Consider the following 17,362-nt stretch of genomic DNA (forward strand, 5'->3'; position numbering starts at 1 on the left):
GGATATTTAGTTAATGGATATTTTAAATAAGAAGAAAACTCAACAAATAATCATGGCATATGATTACAAACAATTAATAGAAAGGTATCCATCAGCTTTGATTGAGCATACCAGTAATTACAAATTACAAAAATACAAAATAAGAGTATAACATCAACATTGAACAAATAGTAAAAATGTAAATAAATAAATAAATAAATAATAACACAAAAAATAACAATATAAAATAGGCTAACTCAAGCATTATAAAATAAAAATTGCAAAAAAAAAAACTCATTATAGGGAGTTGTTTTATATCCTATTTGGTTGTTTAAATATAATTCCTTTTCAATTCCAGGAAATATTTTAACAAGTTTCATTCAAAATTTTACACCGACCCCATTTCAAGCCCTGGTTATAGGTTGATAGAAATTAAATAGAAACATTTTTAATCGCTAATTTATTTAAAAAATCACCGAGCTTTTATTTTTCCGCCAAAACGTATGGTGGCGCTAGAGCGCGCTCGTGTTTGTGCGATGACGTGACGGAAGCGCTGGCTTGATTCTATATCCGGTCATTTTCGCACCGCGCTGCAGTGCTGCGACGATGCCGAAGTAAGTCTTGTTTTATTGTTTATTTATACGCTTTTATTGTATGTAAATATTGTTGTGTATGTTAAAAACGCAGTTGATTTGATCTGTAAATATTAACCTTTTTTTTTAAGCGCCTTGAAGAGAAACGTCTTGTTTTCACACATGAACTAGCTGGTTATGCTAATCCAGATACTCAGTTTCATTGCAGGGTTTTGAGTTGTATTTAAAGTCATTTCCTTTGTCTAAACATTTCGTTTTTAGTACTGTAACACTCGCAAGTTTGTAAAATAATGATATGTAAATAAAGTGTTATGGTAACTTATTAGTATTACACTGTTTACTGAAGGCACAACGGCGTTAGCGTCCTGTATCACAACTGTAAAGATTGGTTTTGTTTATTTGGCTTTGTCTGACTGATGTGTTTATTTGTTTATTGCAGGTTTTATTGTGATTATTGTGACACATACCTGACACACGACTCTGTAAGATTTCCATGTCATTGTCGAATGTTAATTTTTTGTTGTTGTTTTATGTGCAAACGTTGAACATTTGTGTGCAACTTTTCTCTTTACAGCCGTCTGTCAGGAAGACGCACTGCAGCGGGCGTAAACATAAAGAAAATGTAAAGGATTATTATCAGAAGTGGATGGAAGAGCAGGCTCAGAGTCTCATTGATAAAACGAGTGAGTTGTATTATTTTCCATGTTTATCTCAGATCATACTTGATATAGTAATGTGTTAGATTTGGGGAATTATTGACTAATTTCTTTCACTTTTAAAAGATGATTTGTGAAATGATTCTGGTCTAATGTTATTTTTTATTTGTTTAACAGCGGCTGCCTTCCAGCAGGGTAAAATCCCACCCACGCCGTTCCCTGGTGCCCCACCACCTGGTGGATCTCTGTTACCTCATCCAAATATTAGTAAGTCATTACGCTTAACAAATAATCCAAGTCATTAAAATTTGCCACAGCTTAGGAACGTTTCTTTGTATTCTGCACAATAGAGTAAAATAGTGGTGGATACTCATAATGTAAGTGAGAGCATGGGCACAGACTAACACTTTTTGGCTTTGGCTCTATCATTCAAAAACAGTTAATATTTTTTTACACAATCAACACACACATCCGTTATTATACAATTACACCAAAAGTGATGGGAGTGCAAGCATAACCCCATTGGTGGGGTTCATTGTAACAAACAAAGGGTTTGATGTGGGTTTACACCTGCTCGAAAATTAAAATTTAAACAAAAATAATTTAATAAATTTCTGTCTATATACTAAAGGCCTATAACAGATAGATATCCACACATTCATCCATCCATGATCCTTCACCTAACCATCTTTGTATTATGCAGCAATACATATATTTATTTATTGTTTTTAAAGGGCGTTATAATTAAGAAAAAAAATGAGTTAAGTTAGCATTTTGATGAATAGGATTTACATTGTTTTCATTTTATTATCATTAAATACCTGAGGCTTAATGGTAACAGTGTGTGACAACTAACCCCGCTGTGTTAATTTTTTTCAATGCCAACTATCTAGTTAATAGGAGCTGCTGACATTTTTCCAAATGGTGTTATGTTTTAGGTAACAAGACAGTGATTAAAATTAATGTAAGGTTGAATTTGGGGACTTGCACACCCAACTCAGAAATCGAAAAAAAACATAAGATGAAGAAATTTACTTCCATGCCTCCAAAACACTCTTTGTTTAATATCTTAACCAAACACATCAAAACTTTTCACAAATTCACAGGAGACAGTAAGAGGAAAAAGACCAAAAGCACAGATTGATCTGCCCTGTTTAAATATGTAGAGTAGAGCTGAAGATCTTTGCCCGAACCCGACGGGACCCGTCGGGACCCGACGGGCTCGGGCGGGTTCGGGCTTCATTTCTAACATTTTACACGGGCTCGGGGCGGGCTCGGGCTTCCGCTCCGGCTTTGTGAGGTAAATGAGCGGTCAAGTTCAAATCAGTAGCGCAGGATCGCGCTGAATTCATTTACAGTGGATTTAATGATTTTCCTCATCAAAAACATGTAGCCTAATCTTGGTGAGTAGGTTTTTCAATGTATAACTAAATATGAATCGAGTCTTACATAAATTAGACGGAGGATATAGACTAATGTTGGCAGTAATGGAGAGAAGTGCCGACGCAAATCCCGCGGAGCCTGCCTCTTAATTTCGTTATTGCCAAATACCCATCTTAATTTCAGAATGTATTATCTTAATTTAATTCGTTAAGAAATAATAATTTTATTGGCATATTTATAGTGTATTGCATAAGCCTATTTAGAATGAGATGTTACAATGTTACAGATTACTTATTTCTTTGTTTCAACTTCCAAGTGGCGTGTAGATTATTAGTCATGAATAAATAATGTTAAAACCTGTGTAAATTTCTCATTCTTGACAAAAGCTGTGTGTGTGCGCACATTTAAATAATGTCGGGCTGTAAACGGGTTCGGGCTTTTAAAAAGCTGTCAATCTAAATGTACGTTCGGGTTCGGGCTGCATTCTGTCGGGCTCCGGACATTTCGGGCCTAACTTTTAAGGCCCGATTACAGCTCTAATGTAGAGTAGCCAGGTTACGATTCACCCCTACTAGTGTCATAAAGTGTTTTTTATTTCCTGCAGGTGGACCTCCAAGACCAGGTATGTTGCCAGCCCCGCCAATGGGTGGCCCTCCTATGATGCCCATGATGGGTCCTCCTCCCCACGGTATGATGCCTGGAGGACCAGGTAAGACTTGGTGTCTTTAAACATTGCTTATGTGGAAATAAAACCATCCCTATATTCAGGGGAATTCCTTCTATTAAAAGGCAAAATGAAAATAAAAGCTTTGGCTTCTTTTAGGTCCAGGTATGCGGCCGCCAATGGGTGGACCTATGCAGATGATGCCTGGGCCTCACATGATGCGACCACCCGCACGGCCAATGATGTTGTCCGTTAGACCCGGAATGGTGCGACCAGATCGATAAAACGCAGTGCCACGATTTCTTACGTTTCCCCACAGATATTCATTGATCAAGGACTCGGCCAAATAACTGTGCACTGGTTTTACAGTAGATTTGAGTTTTATTCCCCATTTGAGTTTCACGATGACACAACGTTTGTGGCCCGGAAGAGTTGGGAACATTCTGGTATGTCGCACCTTGACTGTAAGGTAAACCTACGGAAGTTATGTGAATTTGTGTATGATGTGCATTTATTACAAGTTGTTTTAATTTTTGTTAAGTGACTGTCGGCGTTTTTCATTTTTAGAAAATAAAACTGAAAAACAATTAGGCTTCTTCTGTTTGTATTTGTAAAGTGAACTTAAGCATGCAAGTTAACAAAAACAGTTGTGATTTATTACAATTTAACAAAAGACAAACCGATAGAGCAAAAATTCTAGTTGAATTTATTAGTTCAATGGCATTGAGACAGTATAATGATTGTTCCTTAAGTAGCTGTAATGAACATATGGAACAGTATGAACATTCAGGATGAAAGTACATTAAAAAGACATCTTTTAATCATAATTACTTTACCTGAACATAGACCAACAGTGATATTTGATCCTGTGTTCAAGTGCAAGCATTCAGCCCTGATTCGAATGAATTTCTGACATCCTCATACCATAAAGAGAATACTGCTAATGTCATTGTCCATGTTTGCTTCAATTACGTGAGATTCAAGTGAATTCAAACAAGGATTGTGGCCTGAGGGGTTTGTGTGTTTTCATGATCTATAAATCGGTTTCACTGCAGCATATCTGCCCAGATTCATGTCAAATAAAGCACAAATGAAAAAAACTCAGATGTTTAGACAGCTAGTCTTTGTCATGTGGACATAAAGTGACAATAAATCCTTTGCTTCATATTGCAAATCTATAGCTTACATATGCTACATCTTTGCTATTTCACAGTAATATCATTGCATCAGTCACTGGTTTGATTTAAATTTGATTTGATTCTTCACACAGTTTTTTTGTTAGTTGTTTTTTCATCTTAAACATGTTTCAGTCACAATTCAGACCAATGTTTTTTGACACGTCACATTCCTTCATCAAACAGTTTCAAAATGTACAAACTTGCTCGTTTTTAGAGAACATTTAGCTATTCTCGCTCACAAAGTCCTCAATGTTCAAAGAAACCACAGTTTAAGAGAAAACATTGAACACAAATGTTACAATGTTCACACAGTGCTCAGTTAAGTGTAGTTCAGTTTTCTATAAAGTTTTTGTCTTTGGACAGCAGTGAAGTAAAAACTAAACTTCAAAGGTCAAGAAATGTCCAGGTCATAAATGTCCCAAAAAAATAAATAAAAACAAATGCGAAGCCCATTTCCTTCTAAATTATATCAAAATGCATTCAGCCCCTTAACTGGCGCAGCCCTTTTTGAGTGGGGGATGATTAAAAATTAAACTAATGCAACAAAGTATATATTTTATACATAAAATTATCACAAAAATGAGGTTTGTGTTACACTTTTAGTGGTTTTACAAACAATGTCCACTAGGTGACAATGTTTTGCTGCATACTCTTGTCACCAATTAATAAATTACTGTCACTGCATTATTTTTACAGGTTTTAAATATAAAAACTACATTCTTAGACCTTTACTACATAATATAGTTTGTTGTAATAGATTAAAGTTTACATGCAAACTATTAAAGTAAACTCAGGTGTCCCGCTCGTGCGCCAGTTAAGGGGATATTACAGCAATGGAAACGAACCACTGTATTGCAGTAATAAGAATACATTTGTCCCCACATTTCTGTCGCAAACGAGAAATAGGCAATTTATTTCATGCAAAATACACATTTTGATTTTAAATGACCCAGACATTGCTTCATGAAATTAACCCGAATTGACCTTTACCCATATGAATGCTGAATTAGATTAGAGTATTTGACAGGTTATTATGTCCATTTCCACACCACCAGCAGAAATAATTTTGGACAGTCGCTCTCGTACGGCAGTTAAGTGCTAATGTAAGATCTCGATTTCTCTCTCGCATACTCACTCAATTTCTTCACACAAAACGTTTCACCTGATTCCCCTTCAATTCACACCTTGGTGTCCGGAAACTTGAACGGTGGTGTCAGCTACACAAGGAAAAATATATTGGAATTCAGAAATGGAAACGTGCTAAAATCCCAATCAAGCTATTGTGTGTTGTCTGAGCCAAGGAAAGACAATGCTAATCACATAAGAAATATAAAAACGTATACAGAAATCACATAACGTTATGTTATGGTATGAGTGAAATGGAGCCTCTTTGGATACTTTTGGTTAGGAAATGATACAAAACAACGTAAAACGATGAGTTGAGGAATGATCGCGATACTGTGGATGTGCAACACAGTCACAAAGAAATTACCTCGAGATGTCATGAGAGACATAACAGTGAACAACAACCAGAATTAATGCAAACCTGTCCACACCAAAAATAACTAAAGGCCATGTACACACTTCCAAGTTTAAGGACTCAAATGAGAAACGATCGCTTTTGTCTGCTTTACAGAATACAGAAGTCATTTCATATTTATGGAGTTTAAACATGGCAACATTTTGGCAACTTTAAACTATACATGGATGGCAAAAGTTTGGTGTTGCCTATTTTTTGATAAGCAAAGATATATTTACATACGGTCTGTAATATTCAGGTCTGGTGCGAGCTAATTGGGTGAAGAGACATTATCGAAATTTGCAAAAAATTCAGGACACGCACCGGTCTCTACTTTTTTTTAAACACTGACCCAGCAAGCAATGTTGTTTTTAAAAGACGACAAATAGCCAAATTTGGGCTGTTGGGGAAAATTTTATAGACGTCTACCCGTAGCCAAAAAATGAATAAATAAATAAATAAATTAAACCGAACACCATGTAATCACTGTTGACTTTGCTTACATGGTGGACATCTCACAAATTATTTTGGCAAAAATGAAATGTAACCAAATTCAAGGTTATTTTGGCTAGAAGTGTGTTACTCATAGCTGGACTATACTCGGTCTATAGTTAACATAGTCTGTGAAGTGACAGCTATTGGTTGCTGGGTCAGACCATGTACCTGGATTGAATGAAATTGTGGTAATCGATACCCTGATTCTGAACTGAATGTGGTTGACACCTCAGTAAAAACACTGAATTTATCTGCATAGTGCAAGTGTCCTTTGAGTCGAGACAAAACACATATTACACAAGGTGAAAACTTTAAGCCAAAATAAAAAACAATAATAACTTTCATTTTATACACTAAAATATTGTGAACAACTAAAGTTAACTTTTAAAGTGTTTTACGCCATAACGTTCCTTAAACATCCAATACATTTCACAATAAACATACAGCTGTTTTCTAGCCTATAAGTGCTTTTCATCTTGTGTCTTGACTTCATTATATTCTCGCATTAAGGGGGCGTGTACACTGTACAAAAAAAAAACCTTTTAACAATTCAATTTAGTCAATTCAACCTACTGTTAAAGGGACACTCCACTTTTTTGAAGAGTTAAACATTTGATTTTTACCGTTTTGTAATCCATTCAGCTGATCTCTGGGTCTGGCGCTAGCACTTTTAGCATAGCTTAGCATAATCCATTGAATCTGATTAGACCATTAGCATCGCACTCAAAAATGAGCAAAGAGTTCCGATATTTTTCCTATTTAAAACTTGACTCTTCTGTAGCTACATCGTGTACTAAGACAGACAGAAAATTAAAAGTTGCACTTTTTCTAGGCCGATATGGCTAGGAACTATACTCTCATTCTGGCGTAATAATCAAGGACTTTGCTGCCGTAACATGGCTGCAGGAGGCGCAATGATATTACGCACTGCCCGAAAATAATCCCCTGCTATTGAAAGTTACCAAGGGGACTATTTTCATAGAATACACCAAAATGCGAGTATAGTTCCTAGCCATATCGACCTAGAAAATCGCAACTTTTAATTTTCCGTCGGTCTTAGTACAGGATGTAACTACAGAAGAGTCAAGATTTAAATAGGAAAAATATTGAAACTCTTTGGTTATTTTTGACAGCGATGCTAATGGTCTAATTAGATTCAATGGATTATGCTAAACTATGCTAAAATTGGTACCGCCAGACCCAGAGATCAGCTGAATGGAAAAATTCCCAAACGGTAAAAATCTAATATTTAACTCTAGGGGAGCTGGAAAATGAGCATATTTTCTAAAAAAGTAAAGTGTCCCTTTAAGGTTTCACTTGTGATAAGTTGACAACTTAAACAAACAAGTTGAACTGCTTAACTTAATGCTGATACTTTGCTTTGTTTATCAGTCATTAAATGATGAGCCAGATGGTTATTGTAATATTTGTCCCGCCCCTCCTCACTGTGATTGGACGGTCAAGTAAAAAGTGACATTGACTAGATGAACAATGAGCATTTCATCCGAAGTCAAAAATCTTTAAATCTTAAAAAAAAAAAATGCAGAGGGCCGGCGCTCAGCACCGCCAACTGTTGGCATTTTTGAAAAGCGTGGCACTTCCATTGGAAAAATATAGTTAACATATGCCAGCCGTGGGCGTAAACGCTTTGGTGTGCAGGCTACCTAAAGGTGTTTCCACATTGATTAAGGGGACGTGTGCACCAAAGTGTTTAGGTCTATGGCCGGCGTATGCTTTCAATTGTTTCCAATGTAAGTGCTGTGGCTTTCAAAAATGCCAGTAGCTGGCAAATTTCGTTCGGGCTGAGTGGGACAGTGGAGGAGAGGTGGGACAAATATCACAACAACCAACCGGCACATCATTCTACAACTGATAAACAAAGCAGAAGAATCATAGCAACCAAAGCTCATTAAAAAAGCTTTGGTATACACGCCCCTTACGGTTAAAAAATTAACAATTTTTACGTATAGCAAAATATTGAGTTTCACTCTCCTTCGAAGGACTTTGCAGTGGAAATCTTAGATTAGTAACATTTCACAAAACAAACCATTACACACATAAAGAACCCAAATGTAAACACATTTACTATGTGATGTTACAAGTTACAAATATAGAACCTCAAAAAAAAAAACCCTCAAACCTAATTCCTTCCCATAAGTGAGAAACAAGAATAAAATTTTGTCTTGGATATCATAGTCATTCCACTCAAACACTTGACGTTTAAAATCCAAACCTAGGTTAAATCTAAACAGGCATCAGTCTTTCTTCCTCTGAATCTCAGAGCTGCAAACGCCTGATAAGACAAAGGAAGCACTGGATGTGAATTGAGATGACCAAAATCAATCTTCTGAAAAATGAAGGAGTGCTGGGGAGAAATGGTTCAAGCTAGGATCCAGCTAATGGAGAAAAGTGATCTAGTGCTACAGGGTTTGGGGAGTGCCCATGGAGAATTGCCGCATTCATGTTGGGGAACGTACGTAAACTTAGTATTAGTATTGCTGCTGCAGTTTGTGGATGTCTAATAAAGTTCTGCCAACACGTCCATCGAGATGAAATGCTACAAATGTCCAAGCTACCCGGTTGGACCCGTTGGCTCGAGTTTGGAGGTTTTATGATAGAGAACCCTTTGATACGAGGAACTGGACCGTAAACATTCAGCGTGACGTATAAAAGAGGGAAGCTTTCTGAGGCGAGGTTTTCTGATCACGACGGAAGGCTGGTTAGACGACAAATCCAGGTTTTTCAGTCAAATGGAAAAAGAAGGTGGTGGAGGCATTGGGCTCTCCGAGAGGGCAAGGAGTGGGGATAGGATTGGTGCAGGAAGTAGTCTTGCCCTGAGGAAGGCTACAAATCACAGTGTGAAGGCACGGGGCACTAGAGTTTACCAGGCGGGGTTGAATCGGGGCAGCAGGCGGGATCGGGGTCTTCAAAATATGGTGGTCTCGTACTTGGTGCTACTCGAAGGTCTGGAGGAGTCCCGCGGTTCGTAGAGCCAACTGGTGCTGCCGAACGACTGCAGGTCCGTTTCGTGATCCAGGAGGTCCATCTGCGGGTGGAGGAGCGGGAAATGAGACTGCAGGAGAGAGGGGCAGCCAACGGAACGTGAGGAGACTGAGGACGGTGTGGGTGAACATCATGTAGAAGATATCTCACTTACGATGTTGGTTTGAATGCATCTACCGAATTTGTCTGAAAATGTTTTACTAACTGCAACTACAAGCAAATTACTCCCATTGCATGTAAACATTTCAGAAAACCAATCTAAAGGTGTAATATTTCACAACATCCTTACAAACTGCAATTTGTTGTTATAGGGGACATTTCACAAGACTTTTTTAAGATGTCAAATAAATGTTTTGTGTCCCCAGAGTACGTATGTGAAGTTTAAACTCAAAATACCCCACCGATAATTTATTATAGCATGTTAAAATTGCCACTTTGTGGATTTGATGACAGTGCCATGGTTGGATAGTGCAGATTAAGGGGCGGTATTATCCCCTTCTGACATCACAAGGGAAGCAAATGACCTATTTTTTCATGCATGCAGAGAATGGCTTACCAAAACTAAGTTACTGGGTTAATCTTTTTCACATTTTCTAGGTTGATAGAATCACTGGGGACCCAATTATAGCACTTAAACATAGACAAAGTCAGATTTTCATGATATGTCCCCTTTAAATGTATATCTTTAAGATGACAATTGCGAATTGAGAAGGTAAAGCCAATCTGTACGATCTGTAATATAGAAATATAATCGTGTGATTTTAACCATTTTTAACATGTCCAGGTCATATTTCACCACCAAAAAAGCCTATACAATCATGTTTTAAGTATAAAATGTTTTGCATTATGACTATCTATGAAAACGCAGAAAAATTATTTTCAAATTCTAAATACGATAACTTTTAGGGTTTTTATTTGTCATTTTTATTCCTACACTGTAAAAAAAACGACAATTTTTTTTATGTTACTCTAACTTAAAGGTGCTGTTTTTCGTGATCCCATTCTTCGACCTTTAGTTTGTGTGTAATGTTGCTGTTATAAAGCTCAAAGTTCAATGCCAAGCGATATATTTTCTTTAACAGAATTCACCTTTCAAGGACTACAGAGAACGGCCAGTTTGGACTACAGCCATCTAGTTCCCAGGTATATGATGTCAATATTGTTTATATTTTTAAGACATTTAAATACAGAGAAATTAAAAGAGAAAAATAATCAACACACATGGAACATTTCTCAGCCAATCAGAATAAAGCATAAAGCATGGTATAACGCCCATAATCGGTATCAGCAGATAAAAGCAAATGTTCCCTTTATCGGATATCGGCCAACTGTTTAAAAACACAGCCGATGATCAAATGATACAGTCACACTGTAAAAAAGTTGGTTCAACACTGTAAAAAAATACTGCCTTAATTTTTTTGTTTAATTCACTTAGATTTACAAGTCATTTCAATTTACCATTATTTATCTTGACTAGAGATTAATTGTTATAACTTATAAAATATAGTAAAAATATGTCAACTTCATTTTATAAGTTGTAACAACTTATCTCTTGTCAAGTTAAATACCAGTAATAGTAAGTTTAAGGGGGTCGCACACCGAACGCGCAGCTCAGCGCCGCCCCGCATCGAGTCGCGTCTAGGACAACTCGGAGGTATCGTACACCGGAAGTGCACATTAAATAGCGCAAGCTTAGTCAGATAGCGTCTACTTCAAAATGTAAAATATACGTTAGCAGCCAAATCGTTAATGATTTGTGACAAATAAGATGTTAAACTATGTGAGTGGCACGACAGGGATTAGAGCAACTTCCTGAGTTGAGCTGGGCGCCGCGGACAGGCGCCGGTGTGCGTATACTCATAGAAAGCAATGTGTTCGAGTTTGCGCGTCCGCTGAGCTGCACGTCTGGTGTGCGACCCCCTTAATTAAACAAAACAAAACATTTAAGGCAGCAAAGAATTTTTTTACAGTGAACTTAAAAATGTAAGTTACCTGGTTGCCTTAAAACTGTGAGTTATTTCAACTTTTTTTATTAGTTCATTTTTTATTAAAATTAGTTGACGCGCAAATATTTTTGTTAACTATTCTTTTAAAGGTCCTGTTTTTCCTGTGGTTTTGAACCTATGATTATGTTCATGGTGCGCAAAATTACAGGTTCATGTATATTGTTTAAAAAAAACGCAGTATTTTTCAGACAATTTACTTATCTGTATAGCGCTGTTTTCACTATCCTAAAAAAAAAACGGTCTGATGTCTTTCTTGTTCTATGAAGCCCTTCATTCAGAAATACGTAACGAGTTCTGATTGTGTAGTTTGTTTAGTGTGTTGTGATTCGACAGTAGATTAGCTTAGCAGAGCCGTTTGAGTCAAAGCTGGCGACTGACGTATTCCTGTGGGCGGAGTCAAAAACTCTTTTATTGACGTCATTAAAGCAGGAAGTAGAGGACTGTAGTCCAAACCGGCCATTCGCTGTAGGCTTTGAACGGGGAAATCTGTTAGAAAATATATCACCTGCAGTGAACTTTGAGCTTTATGACAGCAACATTACACACTAACTAAAGTTTGAAAAATGGGATCCGGAAAAACAAGACCTTTAAGTTGAATTAACTCAAAATTTTTGGCAATCAGGTAACTTACTTTTTTAAGTTGAACCAACAAAAAGTGTATGCTCTGTGATTCTAGGATTTCATAATAAATTGAAACAAAGAGTAAGAGAGAGAGAACACTGCAAAAAAATTATTTTCAAGAAAAAAAAGTCCTAGTATTTTTGTCTTGTTTTCAGTAAAAATATCTACAAATTCTTAATTTGAAATGCTTTCTCTTGATGAGCAAAACAACCCAAGAAAATAAGTGTAGTTTTTAGACTTTAAATTTAAGTGATTTTGTGCATAAAACAAGCAAAAAAATCTGCCAATGGGGTAAGCAAATTTTTCTCAAATATTTCTTACATTCAGTGTTTAAGAAAAATTTTCAAGATTTTTTTTGCTTATCCCATTGGCAGATTTTTTTGCTTGTTTTATGCACAAAATCACTTAAATTTGATATTTTTGGTCTAAATACTAGACTTATTTTCTTGGGTCGTTTTGCTTATCAAGAAAAAGCATCTTAATTTAAGAATTTTTTGATATTTTTACTGAAAGACAAAAATACTAAGAACATTTTTTCTTGAAAATAATTTTTTGCAGTGTAGATAGTAACTGAATATTGGTATCTCTTCCAAAAATACTTGACATGGATATTGACCTCATTTCTATCTCTTATCTCTTTTTGGAATAGTGAAAACTACAGTATAAGCATCTTTTGTACTATTGCCTCCTTATGACACATCGCTTTTATTATTTCCTAATCTTTGTAAGTCACTTTGGATAAAGCATCTGCTATATGCCTAAATGTTAATTCATTTGATGCAGGTGTGAAATATGACCCATTTCATAACCATTTTCTGAGAGATTCACTCAACCAAGCTGTAGTCTGCTAATATATAGAGCAGATCCTCAGGCCAAAACAAGACCATCCCCTCATCGCCACATTATACAAGACTGGCAACTCACATTTGGACATTTCCCTTTAAAGATTAACAGACTTCACTTTACCACATTTTAAAATTGTGACCTGTTGCTAGTGTCAAACAAAGATGTGCATGAGGGGAAAATAAGTGGATAATAGTGAAAACATAACAGGAAAATTAGTAAAGTGAAAAGTGGAAGGGAGGAGACAGCTAGAAAGAGAAAGAGAGCAGAACCTGAACTCCAGGACTGAGGGAGGGCAGCGGGAGGTAGGAGGGGCGGTGGGCGGAGCATGTGTGACAGTAACAGCAGCGGCATTCAAGCACAGGTGCACCCTGGGAAGGATAGAGTACAGGTTTACAGAGACAGATAGGATGTGATAGATCTATCGGGTCTGGTGGGGAAAGCATCTGACGTCTGCATATTCAAATGTGATGGTAGAGTCTGAATTATTTGACATCTCTGATATTTTGTTTTTTGCAATACTTATGTGATCTATTGTGGAGTTGATAGCATGCACATTCTGCTTAATGTTATGTTACTATGGCCCTAACAGCACATGCCATATTTAGACAAGAAATAAGGATTAAAAACAGCAAGTACTGTGACTATATTGTGTTAAAATCCACTTGAAAATTGAACTTGACACCCTAATTAATTTTGCATTACCAAAAACAAGGTTGTGAGGGATTATATATACAGTTATATTTGCAGAACCTGACAAAACACTGAAAACGTTTACCAAATTTCCATTGGGGTTTTGCCTAAAACTGAAACCGCCTACTTCCATACTATATCGTAGGCGAAAAGCAGTAGGCGAGGAATGTGTCAGAATTACAAAAACAGTGGGCAAAAAGTACCCAGATGACCTACTACTTCTGGCAAGATCCTGAAGTGTTCATTCGATGGACCCTTTACTATCCTGTGTGAGCCCCCGGGAGAGGAGTTATCCAACGCAGAGAAATGAGATGCATTGTTTTATAAAAAAAATGTCCAAATGCAGGCTCTATTCAAATGCAAATACATATATTAAACAGCTGTTGTTAAATTGTGCTAGTTTAACGTCATTCCAGTTCGGGGGGGGTTCAACGGTATTTCATGCATTCTGAAATGCTAAACATAGGCAAAGTTACAGAGTATTTCTGTGCCGAATGCACATCGCAAGGGTTTGTACAAGTTTCTGAAAGTTTTTTTCGAACACGGGTACAGCTTACGTATAATGGGTAGGCCTTACGTATCACTTCTTTAAATGGGCACTTCAACCGGAAAAGCACGCCCACATGTCAATCAGCGTGAGAGCGAGAAACGAGAAGCTAGAAGTCACAGGCATCACTTCAAGCGACAGCTTTGTTTCATATCAAGACTCAACAATGGCATGAAAGATGAAGTGTGTTTTTGGATTTAAGGAGAAGTAAGCCAGCATTATGGAAACAATGGGTATAGTTTTGCGTGTGTGTTTCTTTAACGCTGGATTTCATTAAAAAGTCCCAATCGGGTCATGTGTTGCATGCGGTAAGTAAGACTAATATATAAACGACACGAACATGCAGTGAATCATAAGTTATACAGTGTTGCATGACTCGTGACTCGCTCCTCCCGCAGCTCGTAACTCCGTGCGTTATGGGAAAGAATCGCTGATCTGTTAAATCTGATAAAACTAAAGACTCTTCAGAGATATGAAGGAGTTAATACTACTCTATTAGTACTCCAGATTAACATCAGATATGCAAAAACAGTTTGTGTTATGGGAGCTTTAACAACTAACTTGTTGTTATGACGATGTATGTCACGTGATCTGTCAACATGGCGGACCCATTTTGTTTATGGCACCATACTGACAGGCAAAGAAAGCCGGGAGCGAATATAAAATAAATGGCGCCAGCAGGAGTTCACTACGCACTTTAATTCGAAAGATATAGATATGTACAACCAAAACTTAAAGGAACACACCCACATTTTGGGAATTTAGCTTATTCACTGTATCCCCAAGAGTTAGACAAGTCCATACATACCTTTCTCATCTTCGTGCGTCCTGTAACTCTGTCTGACGCAGCCCCTGCTAGCTTAGCTTAGCACAAAGACTGGAAGTGAATGGCTCCAGCTAGCAAACTGCTCCCATTAAGTGACAAAAACACCCAAACATTTTCCTATTTATGTGTTGTGATTTATTTAGTCACACTGTGTAGAAATAACAAGGTCATATGAGACACAGCCATCTTTTAACAGTATAAATACTGGGAACTATATTCTCAGAAGACGAAGCACTGCCACTTGGACGGAGTGATTTTCTCGCAGCACCCGAGAAGCCCCTGGTGAGGAGCAGAGAGTTCGCTCAGAGTTGTGCAAATCACTCCGCCCAAGTAGCAGTGCTTCACCTTCTGAGAATATAGTTCCCAGTATGTATTGGGAACTTATTGGGAACAGTTTGCTAGCTGGAGCCATTCACTTCCAGTCTTTGTGCTAAGCTAAGCTAGTGGGGCATGCGTCAGAAAGAGTAACAGCACGCACGGAGATGAGAAAGGTATGTATATCTAACTATACGGTGAATAAGCTAAATTCCCAAAATGTGGGCGTGTTCCTTTAATATATGAAACATTGCAGAGCCATTTTCATTGGTCATTTCAGGGTTACTATTAAACATAAAACCCTTATAGTAAGGTTTGTACAGTCTGGTTATGCTACATGATGCGTGAGGTCAACTGTTGGAGCTCTATTGTCATTTTGGGGTGGACTTATCCTTTAACACAATATATTCACAGTGCACAGTTCATCCTTATTTAATAAGCTCATCCATTTATTCTGTGCATTTGTACTTCTCACTGATGGCAAAGTGCACACAGGTGTCTGTGTGATGAACTTATACTCACTACGGCGCGACGTGTACTGTTGCGGGATTGAGACGTTGGCCGACTGCTCTTGATTTCTACATTTTCTGTCGCTGGACCTGCAAAGGAACTGTGACGCCGGGCCTTCTGCGCCTGGAGAGCCACCTGATAGGCCACCTCGAACGCTTGTCCCAGAGTCAAAATGATCTCGTACGTCTGTGTCTGCATAAAGAACGGTCACTGGTTTTAGGAACTGTTATCAAGACTGCAATATAATATAACACAGGAGAAACAAGATACAGATGATTACTAATTAAACTTTTATCCAGAGCTACAAATACTACACCAAAAGTATTTGTGACCATGTCTGTGAAATCCAATTGATTTCACTTCAATATCAATCTTTGATGTGACCTCATCAAGTCGATATTAAAGATATCAAGGTTATATTGTAACAGAATGACCTTTACATTATGTAAAATTATTTTCTGTAAGCAAAAAAGTAAATTTGAGTTTTTGCATGCAGTGAAAAATAACTTACAAATACAATACAAATGTCATAAGTGTACATTAATCGATACAACATGTCTGTAGCAACACCGAGGTCATAGCTCCGATTCCCACATACTGATAAAATGCTTAGATTGAATGCACTGTAAGTTGCTTTGAATTAAAGCATGTTTCGTTATTAGATAAACCAACACTTACCACCTCTACCGTAGTGAAGACATGGCAGAAGTGATAACCAGACTTCAGGTCTTTTGTGATGTAGGCAAATGTACAGAGGTCATCAGGATCCTGGGCTGCACATGAGATGTTCTGGATCTCGTGCTCTGCGACTATTGCCTGAAAAACATCCCAAGAGCCCATCAAAGTTTAAAAAGAAGTTAAAAACAAATATAGCTGCAAGCAGCGATTACCAGGATTTAAGACCCATTCTGCATTGTTAGCAAATGTACTTATGATTATCCTCCAAGCCACGAGTGAAAAAAGCCCACTCCCATGTCTCTACGATGTTCTGATGCAGAGATATAGGAGTCGCTAAATGGTTGCGACGGTACTCTGTTTGGTTGGTAGGGAGACAAGAGTCAAACCGGCCAACCGAGTTTGTTCAGATCAGCCTCCGTTAACTTTGTCTAATAATATTTTTTTGATAAATATTGATATTGACTTACGGTGTGATAAATAAACAAAATGTTATTTACATACAGATGATGATTTGATGGATTGGTTACCTTTGTGGCAGCATCAACAAACTTGACTCCTCTGTAGGTGATATGAAGAACAATGACGGGACCTTTCCGGTGGTCCTTAGATTTCTAAAAATAATAGGGGGAAAATTGGATCAATGCACTCACCTCTGACAGTGATTTAAAGTTACAAAAATAAAAAAATTCATATCGACTAATATATACCCTGATTCTAGCACACGCCTCCTGTGTAGACTCGATCCCTCGTAGATCTCGAATGATTACTGAGCCCAAATACTGGAAAATATAACCACGAGAATAAAACATACTTCACAGATTGAAAAGAAAAAATATAACTTTTATCTTGACTA

At 37.4% G+C, this 17,362-nt stretch overlaps 2 protein-coding genes across 6 annotated transcripts in view; one reads left to right on the forward strand and one right to left on the reverse strand.

Annotated features, from left to right (window-relative positions):
* Positions 1-512: 512 nt before the first annotated feature.
* snrpc (small nuclear ribonucleoprotein polypeptide C) lies at positions 513-3,862 on the forward strand. The gene is made up of 6 exons (XM_065279527.2): positions 513-593; positions 1,012-1,054; positions 1,147-1,255; positions 1,406-1,495; positions 3,216-3,320; positions 3,435-3,862. Exons 1-6 carry the CDS (start codon positions 586-588, stop codon positions 3,557-3,559), a joined length of 480 nt encoding a protein of 159 aa, XP_065135599.1. The 5' UTR covers positions 513-585; the 3' UTR covers positions 3,560-3,862.
* Positions 3,863-4,557: 695 nt separating this feature from the next.
* anks1ab (ankyrin repeat and sterile alpha motif domain containing 1Ab) overlaps positions 4,558-17,362 on the reverse strand; it is a 36,291-nt gene continuing 23,486 nt past the window's right edge. The window contains exons 9-14 of one of the 5 annotated variants that reach the window (XM_065279524.2): positions 17,217-17,288; positions 17,037-17,120; positions 16,510-16,647; positions 15,844-16,023; positions 13,213-13,311; positions 4,558-5,670 (exon numbers count right to left, since the gene is read on the reverse strand). In XM_065279524.2, the coding sequence (XP_065135596.2) occupies positions 5,632-5,670; positions 13,213-13,311; positions 15,844-16,023; positions 16,510-16,647; positions 17,037-17,120; positions 17,217-17,288 (612 nt within the window). In that variant the 3' untranslated portion in view covers positions 4,558-5,631. Of the gene's footprint in view, positions 5,671-7,713; positions 9,541-13,212; positions 13,312-15,843; positions 16,024-16,509; positions 16,648-17,036; positions 17,121-17,216; positions 17,289-17,362 lie in introns of those variants that run through there. The other 4 variants (XM_065279522.2, XM_065279520.2, XM_065279525.2 and 1 more) reach the window with 4 other exon arrangements.

The sequence above is a fragment of the Paramisgurnus dabryanus genome, chromosome 7 (genome assembly GCF_030506205.2).
Source record: "Paramisgurnus dabryanus chromosome 7, PD_genome_1.1, whole genome shotgun sequence".
Lineage (NCBI taxonomy): Eukaryota > Metazoa > Chordata > Actinopteri > Cypriniformes > Cobitidae > Paramisgurnus > Paramisgurnus dabryanus.

Coding starts and splice junctions, on each gene's coding strand:
- snrpc (XM_065279527.2), top strand. Junction 1,256..1,405: donor GAGTCTCATTGATAAAACGA/GTGAGTTGTATT, acceptor TTTGTTTAACAG/CGGCTGCCTTCCAGCAGGGT. Junction 1,496..3,215: donor GTTACCTCATCCAAATATTA/GTAAGTCATTAC, acceptor TATTTCCTGCAG/GTGGACCTCCAAGACCAGGT.